This window comes from Coturnix japonica, chromosome 4 (genome assembly GCF_001577835.2).
Source record: "Coturnix japonica isolate 7356 chromosome 4, Coturnix japonica 2.1, whole genome shotgun sequence".
In the NCBI taxonomy this organism is placed as follows: domain Eukaryota; kingdom Metazoa; phylum Chordata; class Aves; order Galliformes; family Phasianidae; genus Coturnix; species Coturnix japonica.
In genome coordinates, this window is record NC_029519.1 from 17816106 (window position 1) to 17838130 (window position 22025).

Sequence of the window (22025 nt, forward strand, 5' to 3'; positions counted from 1 at the left end):
ATGCAGTGGCGGTTCTGTAGCAGAGCTTATATTGAGAATATGGAGATTGTTAGTACAAGTCCTTCATTCTTTAAAAAAATATGCTTTTCTGAGACTGTCTCCCATATAGTTGGCTCTGAGTAACCTGTAGTGATTATACTATGCCATATTTCAGATCTCTAATTCCATAGCACTTAATAAACTGTAGTTATGTTATAACACAGTTTTGGACTTAACGATATTTAAGACCATCCTCTAAGCTCTTAATGGAGGTGCGTTGCTCCTTGCTTTCTTCTTGTCACATCTTTCAGAGGCACTCAGGTACAATGATTAAGCTGTCAACTAGCTCAAGGAGAGTTTAGAAAATGTATGTCATCTGGACCCAGATCCTGGAAATTCTGTGCTGAAAAAGCAAACAAACAAAAAAACAACCACACTGACCCTTTCTTTAGCCAGAGTTAATTTTGAATGCCTTCTCTATGTTTCTCGTAGCAGTAATTTCATAGGTTCCTGCAAAAGATCAATTATCAGCCTTAGAAAACAGCACCAAAAGCTGTGTCCTATAAAACAAAATGATGCTTTTCTCTCAGCAACTGAGGAATCTCAGGATGGCTCCCAGCGCTGCACTGTTTTAAATACTTAATTGGCATTTAGAGAAACACAGTGTTAGATGATATATGGACACAGTGCTGCTTGAAGAACGTGTAATTTGATGAAGGCTGATTCAGAATAGTGCATTTTAAAATTTTTTCATTTCTTCTTAAGAAGGAATTTCACTAAAAAGCTGGGTACCACACTCTTTAAATGTTTGTGTCCTCCTGAATGTGTTTCTCAAGGTGATGCTTTATTAAAATGTGATGTTGTGTGAGGTTTTGAAGAGGGCACTAATAGTCAGTCAAAGATTAAAGAGATTTGAAGAGACAAGTATGTGGCTTGAGGACTGATACATAGGCATGTTTTGGTAAACATCTAAAAAGCAAAAGATATTTTGAAATAAAATTGAATAAAAGAATATTGCTGATATAAGTAAGTATTCAATGTTTTCATACTTTCCATTCTAACAATATGTGTAATCAGATCTTTTTTTTAGGGGTATTCTACTTCATAATTTAGGATACTCGTACATTTAAAATAGAAAAGTCTAATGCATGTGCCTGAAAATACTGACCTGAACAAGCTGTAGTTGGTTTATTCAATTTGTCATCAGTCTCAATGGGTTATTTTAAACACTGAGAGCCATGCATTAAGTTGTATTTTGTACTTCCAAACTAAGCTCACCTGTTTTTCTTTTCTAGAGTTCTGTGTAACGATTACTGATAATATAATGACTTTACAATAGCAACTGTTAGAAACAGCAACAGTATGAAAAAATATGAAAAACTTGTTATCGTTTTAGCAAATCTGCTTTGGCAGAGGAGTCTCTCTCTGGACCGTTCTGCCTGGGATGTGGATTCTGAGCTGGCAAGTGAGCTTTATGAAAGATGGCAAAAAATAAGACACGGGGAAGCCTGCAGGTTGGTACATAATCTGTTGAGTTGCTTAATTCAAACCAGTACAATGATGTAAGAGAATATTTATATCCTGAAGCTTTCTTAATTATAATAAATGTTTTAGAACTTGCTTATACCCAAATTAGTTATCTTGAAGCCCCTGGAGTTTCAGAGCATCCCAAACTCTCCAACCATCTGTTCTGAGGCAGTGTCAGTGATAGTAAACATTTCAGATGAATGGACTTTAGAATGTAACTAATGTTTTGGTTGTGGGCTCCTCCATAGATACTCCGTTTTAAAGCAGTCAAAACACGTTTTACCTCATCAGTTATGGAGCTGTGCAAATCCTTTGTCAGCATGTCTCATAGCAGCATTCTCAAGACTGGGGGATTTGTACAGCTTTCCTGGCTTTTAGGTCCTCAGCCTAATAGATGCTACATGTTGGGGATGAAGGGAAGGAAGCAGTCACTGTGTCTGAGCAATTTGTTTGGAGGCAGCGCATTAATGATACTGGCACCTTTCCAGAATAGAGAGATGGCTCTGTGAAAACTAGTTACTGTTGCAGGTGGAAAAGAGGAGATAGAATGAATGTGTGTTAAATTACACTGTCTGTGACTAGGTTAGAAGTTTATGGGCTTTATTTTGTAAAGAGAGTTTTAAAAGGTAAGATTAGTTGGTGTAATTAGTGTGCTGGCTAATTATCATCTTTTGGTTTTTGATTAAAAAATAAAAGGAGCTGGGCGGGGGGGGGGAGAGGGGGGATAGTGGGGAGGGTGAAAGGAGGAAAACAACAACAAAACAACCAAATCTTTTTGATTTTACCAATAAAGGAGGAGAAGCATTCTGGGATCAACTCGCTTGATTCATAAGAAGCAGCCTGAGGAGGAGGTGTCATTTGCCTTTTTCTTGCCACGGTTGACTGCAGAGCCCAGCCTTACGCTCAGCTTCAATGCCACAGCAGTTAAAAGTAGCGTGGTGAGAATGGTTGTTCTTTTTCTCAGCTGATAAATGTTTGCTTGCTTAAGGAACAAGATCTGCAGTTAGTGTTTGGTGATGCTTAGCACTTTCATACTGCTTTTACAGACTGATGTTTTGAGATCTTTATGCAAGTCTACTACATGCAAGTCTACCACAATTATTTATCCCTTTGACTCTCTGCTAAGTTCTCAGGCTGCTCACTTGTAATATTTTAATGGGAGGAGAGGAGTATAACTATTGATGTTGACAATTACAAACAAGCATTGAAGTTTTCTCACATCAGAATCCAAATTAGAGTGTTATTTTAAAGGGGGAAGAAGTTGGTATCTTTGCACATGTAGGTCTTCGTGCACTGTGAGCTGTTTCTTCAGTTGAAGCTGTTGTGGAGATGTGTCCATGCAGTTTTGTACATGCATGGATAAATTAAGACTGAAGCCAGGTGGAAGTCCCTTGTAAATTCAACTCATATTACTAATGCTGACTTAATATCAAATATGTAGCTTTTAACTTTTTCCATCCCAACCTTTTAGGTGAAGTATTTCATACTGAGAAATCCTTCATCCTTTCCAGTTGCACTGCAGCTTCTGCCTCTCTCTTACTACCCTGATCCCCAAGCTTCACTGAGTCTGCTCAGCAAATGGTAATTAGTATAACTGTCTCAGAATACCGTTTTTTCTTTTCAAAATTGTACTTTCTGTGCCTTATAATTGCTGCTTATTATTATGTGGGGATCGTATTCTTCTCCTTTTTGTAAGGTACAATCATGTTCAAAGCACCTCCCTGTTTGGCACTGACTGTGTAATGTACCTAATCAATAAAAAGAGCCAAACTGAGCATGTTTTCAGCAAATTTGTCTGCCAGCCACAAACTGTAATTGATGATCTTCTAAGATTTGAGGCTTAGTGCAATTTTGTGCCAGCTACCCAGGTGATGGGAGAAACTCCCACATGTGGGGATGTGTGGCTCCCAGCAAAGCTCGTTAGGAAGCATATGGTCTGTAGACTGTGATCAGCGAAGACAAAAGAAACTGAACCTAAACTAAGAGAGAAACGTTCTTTTTTTCTTTTTATTTTTTTTTTCGTAAAAGCCCTTCCTTGGAGCTCCAGTCTTTATGTAGCTGCTTCCCTAACATCATTTATTTGTGTGTTTATGTGCAGTTATGTATATACACATACACACATATGTGTGCATGTATATAGACAGACACATAAATAACTGCACGTGTTTGCATACTAAATATAATTTCCTCACAGGCTCTTTATAGTGGCTTGAGATGACGTGTTCTCTGTATTTTGACACTCATTTCAGGAGATTGCCTGGGTTTACTAGCAGTCAAGTTCACTAACTGATTCTTTTCAAACTAATTTCATAAAACGTTGCAATAAGTGAATTTCCAACTCAGCGGCTGGAGGTCCACTGATCCTCTATGACTATCAGTTTATTGGTTTTCTTATGTCTCTTGTTATTGCCTTAAGTACCAAATGCTTAGAACTTGTTTTCAGACATAAAATAAGTTTCAGTAAGTGTTTTTGATTTGCCAGGTACATGAAAGAATACATGAGTATGTCCCAAACTCTGAGCAGAAAAAGAGTCATAAAATTAAATTATTAATATTTTTAATGATTTGTTTCTGAACAGTTATGTAGCAGAAAAGCTGTGGGATATTTCTACGTATGTACAGCAAGAAATTGTCCTAATTGTGATCTTTTGCAATGCTGTGTGCTAAGAGAACTGAAATATCCAGGCAATTGTATGTTTTCCAAGCATATGCAATTCACATAAAACTGATTTGCAGGGTATTTTGTTAAAATGCAGATCTACATTTGCACAGTATTTCCCATCTCTCAAAGTGCAGTTGTAAAAGTATTCTGTTTTTCAGGACAGACGCCAATGTGTAAGAATAAGTCAGTGTAGTTCTGACAGGTTAGGTTTGAAGTGTTTGATTTTTTTGTTTTGGTTTGTTTAGGTTTGGCATAAATACTCAAGCTATTAATTTCACCACCACTGAGTTCAGGCTCTTGGATGAATATTCTCACAGGGTAAGATGTTTAATTTCACTAAGGGAAGTGATTTGACACACTAGTTGCGTTACATCTGAGTTGTTACCAAGTACTACTTAAAAGAATGTAACTGTGTTTTCTCAGTACTCTGTCAAGCCTGTGTTTTCGCAGTCAGTTTCTTTACAGAACTTGAGTCTGTTCTCCAAATTGAAGACAACCGTAGAGAACCTGTGCATGTGTGTGTTGAAAAGGTCATAGTTTGCTTTCTGTCTTGGGACTTCAGTTTAGCCCCAGGTTAACCAAGAAGCACAAGGTTTTTTGTGTTGGTAACCTTAAAAGATAAAAGATAATTTTTCAGTGGAAGTAAATACTCAAGGATGGGGAAAGCTGCATTTCTGCTCTTTGCCTCAGTCTCATTGCAACTTCCAGGTTGAGGTTGAAAAGTCATAGCTGTATGTGATTCCCATTACCTCATTTTTAACACAGTCATAAGGATGCTTAACTGTATTGCCTGATGCTTAACTGTACTGCCTGCCATTGCTGATCTGTGATTGTGCCCCAAAGTCTTTTGTCATGGATAGCAGCTAGACCATGCACTGCCAACTTGAGTACTGTCAAGGTTACCAGCAAGAGTTTATCCTTACGTTTTGTATGGGGCTCTGGGCAATCTGATCTAGTATTTGATCTAGCAGCTGGCAGCCCTGCCTATGGCAGGGAGGTTGCAACTGGATGATCCTTGAGGTCCCTTCCAACTTAAGCCATTGTACAATTCTAGTTTGTGCAAAAGCCTGGAACTCACATATGCTCCTTACTTTTTGTGCATGTTCTATCTCTTTTAATTCTCTGTGTAGATGCAGTGGAAGATCCCTAGATTTTAAACACAAAAAGAGTCGGTTTGCTACACTAATCAAAACTGACCTTTGTTTTTTGGCAACGATGAAGAGTTGTAAAATAGTGTTAAAACCTTAATGTTAGCGTGTGCGTTGCCTGTATTTCACACAGGGACTTAAGAAGCTATGGGAACACATGGTTATATAGTTACTTGTTATGTATGAATACAAGATGGAGCTTGTCTTGTTAGCCAGATGACTAGTTGTTCACATTTTTGAACGTGTTCTCATTTTCCCAGTCACTTTAAATACACGTGTGATGAATAGTTAGGCTTACATTTGAGTGCAAGCACATCTGTGTAAGGAGTTACAGGGTGCAATTTGAAAATGTCATACGTATTTTGCTTCTAATGAATATTAATTGTTAAGTAAAGGCTCTGAAACTTTTTAAATGTTCTTATTTATTTATTTATTTATTTGTTGAATAGACTAAGAATAAAAGCATTTTGGACTAGAAGAGATCAGAAAAGCTACTAAGGTTCCAGCTATGAATTTTAAAACAACTAAGAAAGAGCCCATTTTGTAAAGATTATGGTAGATTTGTGTGCATTTGGTTTCTCGTCTTGCTTTCCTGAGAGGAGACCCACAGTTCTGGAGTAGGAAGTTTCAGAGTAGCTCTCTCTCTGCTCCTCTCTCTGTCATTCTTATCTCTCTCTCCCCCCTCTCCTCCCCCCCCCTTTTTTTTAAGGGGAAAAAGAGAGTAGAGAGCAGTACTGAAATTAAAGTATATATATATATTTATGCTATTTCCAGTCTCACTGACCTTCAATTAGTATGGTAGAGAGTTCACTTCGGCTTGTTTCTGGTAACACAGAATGATTAACATATTTGCCAACAATCAGTTTCTCTCTTAAATCAAGTTGCAAGCTCTGTGCCGAGGGTGTAATGGTTGCCACATTTCCCAGTTCATTTGGTATGCTGTCAGTTCTAGTTGTGTTGTGAAGTGTTTCAGCTCTCCTTAGATATGAAGGATGCTGTGTAATTTCTTTACCATCTGAGCAAATAAAGTCTGTTTTAAAAAATAAAGTAATACATTCTTCATAGGAAATGCAGTAATATGAACCCTTGCTCAAATAAATGACTTTATCTGATGTTTGTTATCAGATTGAAAGGTGTTAGTGTAACAAGTTAGTGTTTGTCGTACCTTGTCAGAAGTATCTTGTGCTGAGTAAAGAGGTGGTGCTTTGTTTTATTGATATCACTCAACATATATGTTTTCTGTGACTAAATAAATACGTTTTTTCTTTAACAGAATGCACACCAAGAGGATCTCATCAACAAGAAATGCAGTTCTGAGCTGCTTCAGTTAAATTTACAACCACTAGAAACCAGAAAAATTGGTGTAATTTTTACACCAGTTGACTACAAAAGAGTGGCTTCAGTTATTTTAATCAGGTAAGCCAGATTTCACCTGTGAGAAGCAAACAAGTCAGTTAGCAAATGATTTTTCCACGTTGTGGAGTAAAGACAAATGGACCAAGTGTGGCAGTCAAAACACCTACAGTTTAATAAAAGTTGCTTGAGAGGTCTTTGTGCCTTAAATCTAGGTCGTTATAAAGTAGAACTTCAGCTTTCCTTTCTTTTTGGGGGGATTGCTGGGTTAGAAAATGCATATGAATGTGTACTGTGCTTATAGCCAAGGCTATTTTTCAGTCAGCAGACCAACAGCATTCTCATGTTGGGAGGCTTCGCTACTTTAAACTTAACTCCTTAGTGATAGGATTTAAATACCCTGTTTGAAAGAGGTTATGGAAGAAAGCAACCATTTTGTAACATGATGTTACAAACAATGTTACAATGTTGTGATGGTGAATGGTTCCTGGGTGAGCCTGCATTTACAAGAAATCAGTCCTGGTGTGGCCAGTGATTATTACTGACGCACTGTTGTTTTGGTTGTTGGCATCTAGATAGCAAAGCCACAATCTTGCAAACTTTATTTATGTCCTAAAGGCTGATTGCTTGATTTTTATATTGTGGCAGAAACAACTTGACTGTTCTGGATGTGGTCAATGTAGAAGGCTATGGAGCCAGAGAATTACTTAAAGTAGGGGGAAGACTGCCAGGTGCAGGAGGATCTCTTAGATTCAAGGTTCCAGAAGCTACTCTGATGGACTGCAGACGACGTAAGTAAGAAGCAGCAGGACTGTGGTTTTGTAGCTGCCTGTGTTACTCCACAGTGGCACTGGCATAGTGCTATAATGTTAAATAAATGGAATATTGACATAAAAAATGATGAAGAGTGATCATGAGAGGTGTAGGTTCCGATGTCTCAAAACAACTGGCTGAGGGTAGTTACAAGTTCTGGAATTAAACTGCTGCAAAACAGTCTGTATTAAAAAGTTGGTCAATTCTGAATATTTAATTGAATTGAAAGTATTATTTCTGATGATGGAGTTTTTTAAGCACTGTAAAATAATAGTTCTGTTGTTTTGTTTGTTTAAGAACTGAAAGACAGCAAGCAAATTCTGTCCATCACGAAGAACTTCAAAGTAGAGAATATTGGGCCTCTTCCTATAACAATTTCATCAATGAAAATCAATGGTTACAGTTGCCAAGGATATGGATTTGAGGTGTTAGACTGTCAGGAATTTTTTCTGGCTCAGAACTCATCACGGGAGATCAGCATCGTGTAAGCACAAAGAAATTTGCTGGCTAATTAACTTAATAGGAACTTTGAAATAATTAGTTTCAGTAATAGACATTCCAATAATGCAGACATGCACACAGAATTTAAACTCTGAAAATAAGTTTCGTGTTTCCTTTTTCAAGTGAATAATATAATGAATTTTGTAGTAGTTCATTGTTCTTAAAAAGCAGCATGCATGCTTTTCTCTGTGAGTTACAAATAAGCAAAAATAAGAGTTGTCACGGCAAATAAGGAATGCTCTACCAATGACTCTTTTTCATTCCTTGTTTTTCTTCAGTTTGTCCCAAGTAGCCTGACTACAATCTAATCATGTTTACCTAACATTGCACATAGGTCTAAAACTGGTTCCTATTAAAATCCTATTGAATTAGTCATGGCTTAAACATAAGGATAGGTAACGTTACTGCATTACGGTAAGTATGGTTATGTATACAATCATTCTTCTGGTGATTGGAAAGGCAAGTCACACCTTTTAGCAGTACACATAGTAGCCAAACAGAACATTGGATAAGCCAGGGCAGTTAGCAGAAGAAGGGCAAAATCTGATGCTTTCTTATGCTTTCCCTTATCTTTCTAGCCTTGTCTGGACTTACCCTAGAACCTGACCCTTTCTGAACTGGCTGCCCATGCACTTCAACTGCTTTCGATAAGAGTATTTCAGTTTTCATGAGTTGGTTATCTTGCACCTTCTTGAGAAAAGAAAATTCAATCACTGCATTGCGTTAAGTGCATGTGTTCACATGGACATTGCACATGTTTTACTCCTTGAGGATGAATACAAAGTCTTACTTCTGTTATACAGGTGCTAATGCATCTGTGTAGTTTTAAGCAGACAGCCATGTACTTTGTTGTATTTTTTTATATTACTAAATTAAAAGTCACATTGTGTTTTGTTGTATTAACGTGAGTTCAGTAAATGAAATTTAACCCAGCAATGGAAGAATAACACCAGCTCTGTTTCCTTTCCTGACAGATTCACTCCTGATTTTACATCTTCATGGGTAATCCGGGAGCTTACACTGGTGACTTCTGCTGATCTAGAGTTCCACTTCACGCTTAATGTGACTCTTCCTCACCATTTGTTACCACTCTGTGCAGATGTGGTGCCAGGACCCAGCTGGGAGGAGTCTTTCTGGAGGCTCACTGTCCTTTTTGTAAGGTAATGTGTTCAGAGCTTCTGGTGGAAAATCAGCAAGCACTTCTGACTTCTAGATGTGAGAACAGGGCCTAGGTATTTGCTGTATCTAAGTCTGTGGTAGCTAGTGTGATCCAGTAGCTTGTAATAGAGTTTAAAAGCATTTCATTATTCTCCTCCTGTTAAACCCCCTTGTTAGGATTCGAAAGAAGGGTTGTTCTAACTGTCTTAGAATCTTATTAGGTCTTAGAATCAGATTATGGCTTTCTCTTCTAGGATAAATATTATTTTAGATTTTGTTTTCCTTATGAAGCTCAAGATTGAGATGTTTTTTTTTCCAGATAACAACTAGTAAGGACTCTTAAGATTTAAAAACAAAACAAAAAAAACAAAAAAACAAAAAAAAACACCACAAAGACAAGAAACCACAACAAGAAACCACCATTAGGATAACTAGTTTGCTTCTTCTTATCTGCCTTCTTCCTTAAAACTGACTAACAGGATGTTTGAAAGGTACATCTTATTACAACATTGCTGACAATTGTAGACACTGGTATTTGTTTTCTTCTTTGACAGTTTGTCCCTACTCGGTGTGATTCTGATAGCCTTCCAGCAAGCCCAGTATATTTTAGCAGAGTTCATGAAATCAAGACAGAGAGCAAATCCTAGTTCTTCATTGCAGCAGAACAGCAACTCTGTTGATGTCATCAGCTCTGATACTTACAAGTAAAAATACTTTTTCTTCTTTCTTTTTAATGTGAAATAGTGCTTTGCCTGCTAGTGTTGCCTACTTTGATATTACTGTAGACTGCTTTAGATGAGATCCTGTTCAAGGTGACCTATCTCAGAGTGTTTTCAGTATTGTGGCATATGTTTGTCTTCACAGAAGGAAGAGGTAAGAACTCAAGGGTTTATTCACCTTGAATATTGTTGGTAGTACGTAGGGTAAAAACTGTGTGGTGGAATTAACGGATACACAATGTACAGCAGCCATGGAAAGCTAAGAGTGAAAAATAATGTGAATGGTCCTCAGCTCTGATCTCTCAGGTCTCTGAGCTTGGGCATTTGCTTAAGCATGCATGTGTGTTTAAAGCACATACTTAGTCTTACTCAGCTCCCACAGAAATCAGAATGCGTTTGGCTGGGGTGATATCATTTCCAGCTAACACATTTTCTTGGCTTGTGAATGTGCTCCCTTTGATTAAAAGAATATACAATTAAGCAATTCATGGTAACTTCATAAATTTCAAAAGCAACCAACAAAAACCAACAAGTCTCAAATAGTTTTTGTTTTCTACAGGGGCAGCTGTAAGACATTTATGGATTCCTATAGTTCCTCAGATAAAGGTAAAGGGAAGGGCTTCATGTCTGTAGGCACTTCTTCTAGCCGAAGTCAGAATGCTGCAAAGAGGAGTCCTGCAACCTACAGCCACTCTCAGAAGAAACACAAATGTTCGGTTTACTACAGTAAGCAAAAGCCAAATGCAGCAGCTGGCGGTGCCATTGCAACTACTGAGGAGAAACAAAATCAGATTGTGGAGAACCAAATCTCAGCACCAAAAGAGGACATTTGTGCTGATGTTGTCAGTGAGAACTGGGTAACTTTAAAATATGCAAATGGCATAAATGTTAACAAGAATTTAACTCTTCCAGAAAACTTTCTGGGCAAAGAAGAAACTGCACTGAAAAATACAGTTCTCATTAAAAGTAGTTCTTCAGAGTGCAATCTGAAGGAAGATCTTCAAACATGTATGTTTCCTAAGGAAACTAACCTTAAAGCTTCTGAAAATCTAGCTGAGCTCAAGGAACAGGAATTCAGTCCTGTGAAGGTGTCAAAGAAGCTACCTGAAAGTCACTTGTCAAGAAGTTCACCTCAGCAACAGCCGGAACTGCAGGAAATTTCTAGGAAAATTAGTGGTAATTTTTAATAGATGATCAGTTACTGAATTGCCTTTATCTTTCCTGTGGACCCAAAGGACACACTAGAGACTTAAAATCCCCCCCGCACCCCCCAGAATTAATCTGTCCTGTTTTGGAAGGTCTTCTCTCTGAGCTTGTGGGGTTTTTCTTTTGTCTATTATTATTATTATTATTATTATTATTATTATTATTATTATTATTATTATTATTTAAAGACCAGTATTCTCTAGCTTCCAGTTCTACCTTCTAAACCCCATGGCTGGGACCCAAACCATTCAAATTCAGACGAGTAGAATCTGGGTGATTTATGTGTGCCCACTAGCATGCACTGATACGAAGCTACTTGTTACAGTTGCTGTCAGAATGTTTGCACAAGTATTAGCTTTGACATTTGAAGTTTTCAGCATCAGCAGCTTAATTGTTCTGGAAAGCTTATGGTTTGGGAAGTGTTTGTGTTTGTTTGAAGATGGGGGCCAAAGTGAAGGTAGAAAGCAGTGTGGATGCAGCTGGGAGCTGCTTCTCTTCTCAGGCAAACTCGTGTTACTTTTTATTTGTAGGAAATAACCAGCAAGTGCTTCTCAGGAATGAGACAGAAAACTGTGAGACCTTAAAAAAGCAGATCAACATGAAGCCTTCCACTGAGAAAAAGATTAATAAAGGACGTAAAGAAGAGACGCTGTGCTGTACAAAAGAGGAGATCACTTCCTCTGAGGCTTGTATTTCTGCTTTTTAAATTTAAAATGATCTTTGTTATTTCTTTTGTGTACATGTATAGGTATGTTTGTATGCGTATGTAAAGACTACTACAGCCAGAGACATAGTTTGAAACACTGTAAATCAGATGAACGTGGAAGAATGCAGATCTGCTGTCTTGCATCCCTTGCATACTAATGCTGCGTTATAGAAAGATGATCAGTTTGGGTAAAAGTTAAAGCAGCCTTCATACTGTGATGTTGGTTGCATCACAGGCAGATGTTTTCTCCTGTATCATCAAAGCAAGCAGAGAAAGACTGGAGTCTGATGGCAGGTATCAGCCACAGCAATGATGTGGGAGATCACATCCTAGAGAGGGGCACATCCTTCTTCACTTGCCAACCTGCTCTCTGAATCTAGGGCTTTGTGTCAGAGGTTTGCTAATGAGAATAAAGCAGGCAGAAGCCCCTTAGCAGATTGTGAAGCTGCTGAGAAGAATCATTCTTCATCGCTGGTTTCTGAGCACAGGATAAACACAGTGCATTGTATGTGTGTTGTAGACAGTGTAAAACATGAAAAGAGTGTTATCTGGCAATAAGAATCAGTCTAAGAACTTGGTTTATATTTGTGACTTGTTTACTGTGTTATAGTTGTGTGGTAGTAAGATATAATAAGAATTTGGTTACCATGTGTGTTTAGAAAAGACAAGGTCTATTCTTGTTTTGGGAACTGTTGTTATAAACTCCTTTTCATGTGCAGTTGATAGTGCTTGTTTGTTTTGCCTTGTGTTCCTTAAAGTCACTGTTATTTGTTGGTTAAGTTACCCCATAATTTCCGCAGTTTAATTCAAATGAGTGCCTTCCCCCCCCCTTTCCAGTTGCTGAGGAAAGGGAGGATTTATTGCTGCTGAACCTGCAGACAAACTGCTCATAAATCTGGCACATGTTCGTTCTTTTTTTTTTTCTTCTTTTTTTAGCACATGGGGAATTTTATTGACTGCCTTCCTTTTTCTCCCTGTATTTTTAATTTCCACGCAAGTCAGGGCTGGATGCTGTGAGGGTGAAACTTTAACACTAGGAATTCAGAAGTTCTTCTCTCATCATCCGTTGAAGGATGGATTCTTGGAGAGACTGATAAAGCTGATGATGTAGGAAAGAGAAAGTGCTGTGGAGAGGCACTGAATCTTACAGTAACCATGTGGTTGGGTTGTTTTGTCCAGGAAAAAAAAAAAAAAACCTTCGAAAATCTAATGGAGTTCGTTTTACTGAGGTAACTTTGTTTTATAATGTATGTATTACCTTAGCTCTTTATTTTTAAATCTTCAGCAAGAAGATGCATTTAGGAAGAAGAAGCCTCAAGAGAAGAAGGAAGGAAATGTACCAAATATGAATTGGAATAGAAATAGAACATCTCGGAAAAATAAGAAAAAGAATGTTAACATATCTACAAGGTATGTGTTGCTTCACCGAGTCGTGAAAAAATCCAGAGTTGCAGTAATGTTTCCTCAGGGTTTTGCTGAGTTTTGTGTAGTACATTAGGCAGATTGCTTTATCTCTTTAAACAAAGAGTCAGTAGCACTTGTCTGGGGCTTTATTGTTAAGAATACACAGTATGAAATATTGCCAGCAAAATAAATATTTATTCATTTGTAAACCTGCATGTGAATAGACTCAGTTCACTGCATTAACTGTGAATTACTCCATAAAAAATATACTTTTTTTTCCATAATTCTAATGTTTGTGCTACATTGCTTGTTAGTAAAAACAAAATACAAATTTTAAATAACTGCTAGAACAGAAATACTTACTGGGAGAGAATCTTCGTTCTTTCCCATTCCTTTGAGTTAAGCTCACAATTGTACAGAGCCTACATGGACTGACTTTTTAATGTGAGTGGTTCTGTTGAGGTCAGTGGACTTAACGTCAACCTAGATCTCCATACAATGCTAGATTGTGCTTATTGCTATAGCGTATAAATGCCTTCTTCGTTAGAGAATGGAATTATACTTGCATGCATTGTCTTGTCCCCTTGAGAAATAGCAGTCTGAGTGATGGAATATTGCTTTTTGGGAAAGCCTTAACAGATAGTTTTTAGGTAAAATTGAGGGAGAAGACTCATCAACCTGTTCCTCAGCCCACATTCTGACATTCTTGACAGCCTTTTGAGTTGGGGTGTTTAATACCTTAAAAGGAAAAAATAATGACGTGCAAATGTGTTTCTTTGGGTGTGGTTGTATTAGGGTCCCTGAGCAGAGTGAGTTGAAGCATCTGTGCAGTGAATATGAAAGACTGGACCTGAGAACGAATATTGGAATAAGAGCCTGGTGTCCTCAGGGTGATGGGGAAAATTGTAAAGCAGACCAAAAGCCTGGGAGCTTGCGTATGCAGGGAGAAACAGGTATGCAGTCTGAATTATCTTAAACTGGGGAATAATCATAAAATGTTTCCCTGGGGATAGAACCGTACACATTTCCTCTCTGCCCCTGCTGTGTTCAAACTCTGTCATGAAGATGACAGGGCTGGCAAGAGGAGCAGGCACCACTTCCTTCCCAGAGCTGGTCAGTGCAGTGGTAGGGCTGTCATTCCTGCTCATTTTGCAAGGGCTGCATGTGCCACTAACTGTGCTGTATCCTCACTTGTGTTCATTGCACTGGAGGTGTCTCTTAGGCTGTAAGCTTCTCATGGTTGGGGCTGGCATGTTTATCTTGATGAGAATTTCAGTAGATACTACCTTCTCCTATCAGGAAATTTAGGGAATTGCTGTAAATACATATTTCAGGTAACTTTTATTTATCTTAATTATTTCTTTAGAAAGCTTTTATCAACGGTCCAAAAAGAAGTGTTTGGAGAAGTTTTGTTCTGATTCAAGCTCAGATTGTGGAAGTTCATCAGGAAGTGTTCGTGCCAGTCGTGGGAGCTGGGGTAGCTGGAGCAGTACCAGCAGTTCTGATGGAGATAAAAAGCCCATGATTACTGCCAGGCATTTTCTTCCATCCCGTAAGTTCTGTCAACATCATATACATCTGCAAATAGTGGGAGAGTTTCAGCCTTCCTGCTGAATGTAGAGCTGCCATGGCATGGAGCGTAACTTGCCTTTTTGTAAGGGAGAGCACCTCTTAGAGGCAGCGGGACACATTTAATAACTTGGTACCACAAGTTCGTGTGTGCATAAAGTGTCACAGTCTTATGTTAGCAAGGATGGTATGTAAAGAGTCTGAACCTGTGATATGATGGATAATGATTTGTGGGCACGTTACTTTATTGTCAGATTTTATTACTTCTTTAGAAATCATATCAAATAAAGAATAACTTTGATAGTAACAAGGAATCTCTTAACATTTTGAGTGCTGGTAATTACTGAAATCAAAATACATTTAAGACCAAGTAGAAAATAACACTTTGCATGTTAATGCAGTTAGCGATACTCCAGTCTAAGAAGAAGCTTTGTTAACACCATTGATGAGTCCGTCTGTGTGTATAAATATTCTGTACATACTTCTTTTTTTAGGATCCTTGATTTTTCACAGTCATTCTTTTCTTTAGGGGAGAATATTTCACAAAACGATTTTCCATCTGAAACTCCTATCACTTTAAATCTGTCTCATAACATCTGCAATACCAGGTAAAAAATTTGAATCTATGCCTGTAAGACATGAAAGTAATTCCACCAACTTGAAACCTTGTCTCATTTTGGTGAATTATACCTCTTGTTTTATTAGATTGGATTTCTTATTTTTTTATCATATAATTGCACTTTCTGCTTGGAAGAAGAATCTTTCTCAGTATGTGGGAAGATTTGTGAAGTTGAGACAGAAAAAGGATTGTGCAGGGGAAATGTAAAACAAAATTTGAGAATGAAGGAAATGATTTTTCCCCACTGATTTCTTCCAGGTCTTAAGAACTTGATATATTTCCATTGGCCCTTAATTATATTAAAGTAATAATTGTTAAGAAAAAATAAATATATGTATATGGAAGTGAGACTTTCAAGTTGATGTTATTCTTTTAATGAGAGTAATGCTCTCCTAGGAAATTGATTTTTCCCCCTCCCCTTCTTTCCTTTCTACTCCTTCACTATAGTAGAGATAGTGTCTATGATTCTTATCACTTTGAATCCTCATTTCACTTCTCATTCATGACTATCTGTTTTCACTAGCAAAAATTTAATTACTTTTCCTCTGGGTTTCTGTCACTTAAAAAGTGCTCCCTTTCCACTCAAAGTCATTTCTTTGATGGCATTCGATGAGTATAGAATTGGTGTTCATGTGTGTCTTCATACACACAGAAGTCAACTTGTCTGAAAATTGTTGGGAGCACTGAAACATCATGAGAGATCTTATTCATCTTTATGGAATATAGCTTGTTTTCCAATTTCAAGATAAGAGCTATTAAATTAATTTGCAATAGTTTGATGCTTGGATGATTTAAGTGCAGTTATTAAGGTGTATTCGTTTTGTGTGTGTAATTAGCTGATGCAATGGTAATTCAAAATAAGGGGAAAATGGGGGAAAAACTGGGAAAGCAATAGCAAGAGTTGTATTCTCTAGAATATTTTTTCTTTCATCTGCATATCTTTCTTTTGAAATACTTTGGAATATGTATATTAAGAGTATCTTGATTGAAGAGATTCCATTTTCTTTTCATTTAGCAGAGACGCAAATAGCGTTCCTCAGTATCCTGATACCTTGTGTCCCAATTTCACTGATGTAGCTGCAGATCCTGAAAAGAATAAAGGTTAGTTACTGAATTAACAACTTAAGCTGGCTTTGCAGTCTTTGCCAAGCAGTGTCAATGATGCTGCTGATGTATATTCAGTGTTCATACACATGCTGTTAGATCTTGACTTCTAGGCAAGTTAAGATTAAAGTTAGCAAACAGAATCTTACAGCTTTGATATTCTTCTCTATCTTCTCTGTGTGAATATAGCATTTTGCTTTCGGCTGTCATTTTAGGTCCTTTTCTTCTCCTGCTTTGAGGTTTAAGTCTAAAAGTAGCGTGGCTGGGATGTGAGACAACCAGTTCCATATGTTAAAATGAAGCTCAGCACTGGATCAGATGTGACCACTTTTTCCTCTCCAAATTTAAAGTCAGGACTTGCTCTTTTTGGAAGGAGTAATGAATGAGATAGGGTCAGAGTTTTGAAATGCTGAGTTCTCATCCTTTGCACCTCAAAAGGAAATAACTTGTTCAGTGGGATTCGTAGCAGCAAATGGTTTGATGTGGTCAGGTGGAGTTTGAAAACTGGTTAAAATGCATAGCTCTTTGAGTAGCATGCTGCTGTACATTTTGCTGCAGGGTGGATGTCTGGCAAAGTACAAACAAGGAAATGGTAACAAAGTGTCTTTGAGCAGTTAGGTTAGAATGATAGTTAATGGTGATAGGACAAGGGGGAATGGTTTTAAGTTTAAGGAGGGAAGGTTTACATTAGATGTCAGAGGGAAGTTCTTCGCAGAGAGAGTGGTGAGGTGATGGAACAGGTTGCCCAGAGAGGTTGTGGATGCCCTGTCCCTGGATGTGTTCAAGACCAGGATGAATGGGGGGGCCCAAGGCAGCCTGACTTAGTACCAAATCTGGAGGTTGATGGCCTTGTCTGTGGCAGGAGGGTTCAAGGTTAATGACCTTTTGGGGGTCAAGAGGAGGAAGGGCCTTTTCAACCCAAGCCATTCTGTGATTGGTGACTTGAGAACTCTTGATTGTTTAGTGGAATTAAAAATTCTTCATTCAAGTCTCTGCCTACATATTCTTTTTTAAGAAATAGAAATGTTGAGATTTGTTTGAAGATTGGTGTTGGTCACATAAATATGTTGGTTGATACCTCCAGATTTTTCATCTGCCATATAATCTTTATTGTGGAGAATCAAATGTTGCAGTGATATTCACAGTTGGTGAAAGCCTCCTTCCTGTTTTGCATGTCATATCTTTTCCCCTGTTTAGGTCTTTACCCAGCAGGAGACCTTTGGCCTCCCCAGCCTGTCTGCCTGACAAACAGTTTAAACTACAACCTTGAGAATAATCTGCCATGCATGATCCAAGAAACACCCTCGATCCACAACAGGCAAGTTACGCTTCATGCAAACAGCACAGGTTATGTTTTGTTGAGGTTTTCTATGGTCAGAGGGCTGCACTTGAGTTCATCTTTAACTATCATTTGCCTTGCAAATACTATAATTCATGCCATTGCTTCAATCCCCTGGTCTTCCATGTTTTTATTCATTATTATGTCATAACTTCGGTCATATGAACTCACTGGTCTTCCTATTCATATACAGGTATATGCCTTCAGTTCAAGTCATATCCTGTCATCTAAAATGAAAAAGTGGGTAACACAAATCCCCAAATGATAATGCTGTAATCTCAGCCAGGCTGTTAACCTCAACTGTAAGCTGTCATGTCTACAGACTGCAGACATGATGGTTTAGAGTAATGGCTGGAAGTCTGCTCTCTAAGTCGAATCTAAGAATTACTCTTGAAAGTCTTCTAGAAATACTTGGAATTATTTGAATGGAAACAAGTATGATCCCTACACTAAGCATGCATAGTTTAGGAAACCTGTGGTGGGTGAGGTAAAAATCCCCTTATAGAGTGCTCTGCATAGAAATACTGAAGAATGCATGGCATTGCATCCTTTTTGGTTTTTGGTTTTTTCATCAAATAATGGTTTTTCACTTCTTTTTATGGAGGAAGAAGTTCAGTCCCACAAGGTGTTGCAGAACTTTGGTAGCTGTCACTACAAATTGTTCATCCTCCCAGGGGGAATAAGGAGTTCAGTGGGAGGATTGCCACGATTATGTGCTGGCAGAGAGCGGATGGTGGCAGGATTTGTATAGCAAGCAGAATGTGAAAAGCCTCATCATCAGTTAAAGGCATTTTTCACCCAATAGCTTTACAGTGAATATGTATGTCTAAATAATTTTCAGAAGTTCTGCAGATTGTTTCTGACAGCACATTTTTCTTTTTCTTGGGACAGCTTCATTGACTGGAACGCAACTTGTGACAGCCAGTTTTCCAACATGTATTGTCCATTTGAGATGAACGAATATGGTGCTATTCCAGAAGGTAAGATGAAGTAAAAAAGTTATCACTGAGCATGTTTTTTCTCTAACACAACTTTGTAAACAAAAGGCTGAACTTGTCCATAAGCATCTGGGTGCTTGAACTTTATACTTTCCAGCTGACTGGGTACTCTACAGGAAAAAAGCACTGACTGAATGTGGTAGATGGGAAAGCTGATCTTTGTATAGAATCATTAAGCCTGAAAATACAGGACTTGGTACGAGAAGGAATAGAGAAAAATGCTTGTGATCACAGTATTTACACAGTTCTTTTTTGCACAGTTTTTTTTGTTTCTCCTCTGGCTTGCTTTCCAGTGTGTGAAACAGAAGGCCTCTTGTGATCAATTACCTTTGCAGGCTAGAGTTTCTTGGCTTGGGACACACTCTGGCAAGAACCTAAAATTCTTTAGCATTACCTAAGCAGTAATTAAAGATCAGGCTACAGTATCGCAGGCAGCAGAGTAATCTCTTGGGTGCTTAGAGCTAAGGCATGTTGGCAGTGAAGCCGAGATAGAGTCTGCCATGCTTCTGCAGCTAATAAAGACTGCTTTCTCCAGGAAAGAGATTGCCTACTCTTTATCCCATTCTCCTGACAGTGGTTTATTACTGGGTCCCTGGAACGAAATGGTAGTCTCGTTAACAGAAGTTATGCTTTGCTGCTGCATTGCCTGGAAGCTGCCTAAAGTCACCAAAAGCTTAGCTTAGTTCTAGTATGTCTCGCTCCAAGAAGGCTCAACATTAAATAAGGCAAAAGCCTTATTTTCTCTCCCCTGTTTTATAAACTGCAGAAAACATGAACTACCCCAGCAGCTTCCCGGGCACAGCTGCAATGCAGAACACAGCTTTCATTGACCAGAGCTGCACCTCCACCTGGAATGCACCACACAACATGCCGCCTACCTGGGAGCCCGCCAGTTATGTCAACTCCACAGTGAGTATTGCCACTGCCAGGCACTGCCTTCTCATGCCACTTGAAAAGCCTTCCCAGTGTGTATCTGCTTTGCCTTTACCTACTGCTTGTGTGTTGCCCATATTTCCTTTAAGCGGCCTGATATGTGTTTGATGTTGGTGTTGGTAGCATGGATTTCTCCCAGTTGTTGGTCAAGGTTGGTCCAGGGCTTTGTCTATGAAACTCTAAGATGGATTATTTTTGCTTGTGAATTGACTAAAATGATCTTACATATGGAAAAACATTTTGGACTTGCATAGTCTACTGAGACTTTTCCCTATCAAAATCAACCTTTCCAGATGAGGGTAAAATACAGAAAGTGCTGACAGCAAAACCCAGAGAGATGTGGAAATGGTAGTGCTAAGTGGACAGCTGCTCTCAGTGACTTTGGCAGTTGTTTTTCTTTTGTTTTTTTGGTTTTCTTTCCTGGGAAATCCAAGTGATTTAAGCTGGATTTGTGTAGATTTTGGAATGCTGACTTCAACCTCTTACTGTCTGGACTAGCCATGTCTTTGTCATCCCACAGTGCAGTGTGTGGCTGACCTCAGTTCCAGGCAGTCTTTACTTGCAACTATATTTTCTTCAGCTCAGATTTCAAAATCATTTATTATAGATTTATTTTTTTAACTACGTTTGTAATACGTTTGTTTTGAATAAAAGTATTCAAATAAAACAATAAATAATAAAATGCAGAACTGAAAATTCTACTCAATTTAAGAAGTAGCAAAACTGGTAGAAGGCTGTTTCCTAAAATAGACGTAGCTTTATTTCATACTCTATTCAAGAATGCCAAGAAACACACAAGGTAGGGATTGGAAAATACATTGGATAATTCAGTTCATTTCCCTGGCAAACTTTTCACTGCATTTCAGTGTTTCATTCAATTTTAAAAGTCCCAAGACTTCCTTGACCCTTCTGAGAGGTTTCCTTGCAGACTAATACATCTTGCTCTCCAGGAGGTTCTTCATAAGCTTGCGAAATTTTTCTGCCTGAACTCCCTAGCTCCCAGTTGGATTCTCTTGTCCATACTGAATATCCCTCTTCACTTCTGGCGTGCATGGTCTTTCATTACTGACACATACATCAGCCTTTTTCTTGTCATTCCTTAAGCATCCTTCTGTTTTAGTTTTAATTCTCCAAACCACATGTGATGCTCTTTATGTCATCCATTTATCCCTTGTATTTCTTAATAACCCCACCAGAACTTAATACTGTATTCTTTTTACAGTGATATTGGTGCCATGCAGAGAGCATGCTAATGCTGCTGTAATCTTTTGGGCAACCGTATTGCCTTGTCAGCTTGTTTAATTTTCAACTTGTGAGTTTCCAAAGTTCTTTGCATAAACGTTGCTTCTTCCCATTTCGTACACTTCCACGCTTTCTTTGGTGAGTGGGCTGTTTTGCAGCTCCCCGTGATGCTTTTATCTTGTTCTGCAGCCCTACCTCTCGAGTACCCGAAGCTTATCTCCAATGTCTGGACTTTTTGGTTCCATCTGGGCACCACAGAGTGATGTTTATGAAAGCTGCTGCCCTGTCGGTGCCACGACCCAACACTCAACTCATGTTGAGAACCAAGCTGTTATGTGTAAGCAGGAATACTATCCGAGGTTTAACCCGTTCCGTGCCTACATGAACTTGGATATATGGACTACAGCAGCCAACCGAAATCCAAATTTCCCACTTTCGAGGGACTCGGGTTACTGTGGAAATGTGTGAAAGGAATTTGGTTTAAAAATGTGAATAAAGATGCTTGCAATTTTGATTACTAGAGTAAGCTGGTTGTTGAATAGATTACAATGTTGGTGGATATTTTGGCACTTTTATATTGAAAATAAATTTTTTTTTTTTTTTTACTTAAGTCTGAGCATTCAGTGCATTTTGAAAAGAAAAACATTCAGGATGCTGCTATTGTCAGGTGAAGGGTATAAATTTAAACCTCAGAACTTTTCAAGAAGAAATGTTAGGTTCTTAAAAGCATCCATGAGCTGATACTGTGCGTATCTTTTGAGGTTTACATTCTGTGGTGTGAACTAGCTATCTTCTGGCATTTGCAGGTACAAAATCATACCTGCAAATAATTGTGTTGTACTGAACAGCAGCACTGAGTGCTGCTTGTTGATGCAGGTCAGACATGTTCCAGGTGGTGCCGCTCTTGCTGCTGACATAGTTGTCAGTATAATCTTCTGGAAACAGACGAATGGCTGAATTGTGGCTTGCTTTAAACTGCAAGCCATCAGTTGGCTGACATCATGCTTGTGCTTTGTGGGTGAATGGGCACTTCCTGCAGGAGCTT

At 38.4% G+C, this 22025-nt stretch overlaps 1 protein-coding gene across 7 annotated transcripts in view; it reads left to right on the forward strand.

The window, feature by feature from the left end:
- Nucleotides 1-21590, forward strand: part of TMEM131L (transmembrane 131 like) — a 61181-nt gene extending 39591 nt beyond the window's left edge. For 4 of the 7 annotated variants that reach the window (XM_015860914.2, XM_015860920.2, XM_015860919.2 and 1 more), the window contains 20 exons: nt 1376-1493; nt 2300-2444; nt 2978-3087; nt 4414-4486; nt 6590-6732; nt 7318-7460; nt 7780-7966; nt 8958-9143; nt 9696-9845; nt 10420-11036; nt 11597-11751; nt 13058-13182; nt 13972-14129; nt 14543-14728; nt 15275-15353; nt 16380-16465; nt 17666-17786; nt 18699-18787; nt 19572-19714; nt 21170-21590. In XM_015860914.2, the coding sequence (XP_015716400.1) occupies nt 1376-1493; nt 2300-2444; nt 2978-3087; nt 4414-4486; nt 6590-6732; nt 7318-7460; nt 7780-7966; nt 8958-9143; nt 9696-9845; nt 10420-11036; nt 11597-11751; nt 13058-13182; nt 13972-14129; nt 14543-14728; nt 15275-15353; nt 16380-16465; nt 17666-17786; nt 18699-18787; nt 19572-19714; nt 21170-21448 (3293 nt within the window). In that variant the 3' untranslated portion in view covers nt 21449-21590. The remainder of the gene's footprint in view (nt 1-1375; nt 1494-2299; nt 2445-2977; nt 3088-4413; nt 4487-6589; nt 6733-7317; nt 7461-7779; nt 7967-8957; nt 9144-9695; nt 9846-10419; nt 11037-11596; nt 11752-13057; nt 13183-13971; nt 14130-14542; nt 14729-15274; nt 15354-16379; nt 16466-17665; nt 17787-18698; nt 18788-19571; nt 19715-21169) is intronic. The other 3 variants (XM_015860915.1, XM_015860917.2, XM_015860916.1) reach the window with 3 other exon arrangements.
- The last annotated feature ends 435 nt before the right edge of the window (nt 21591-22025 follow it).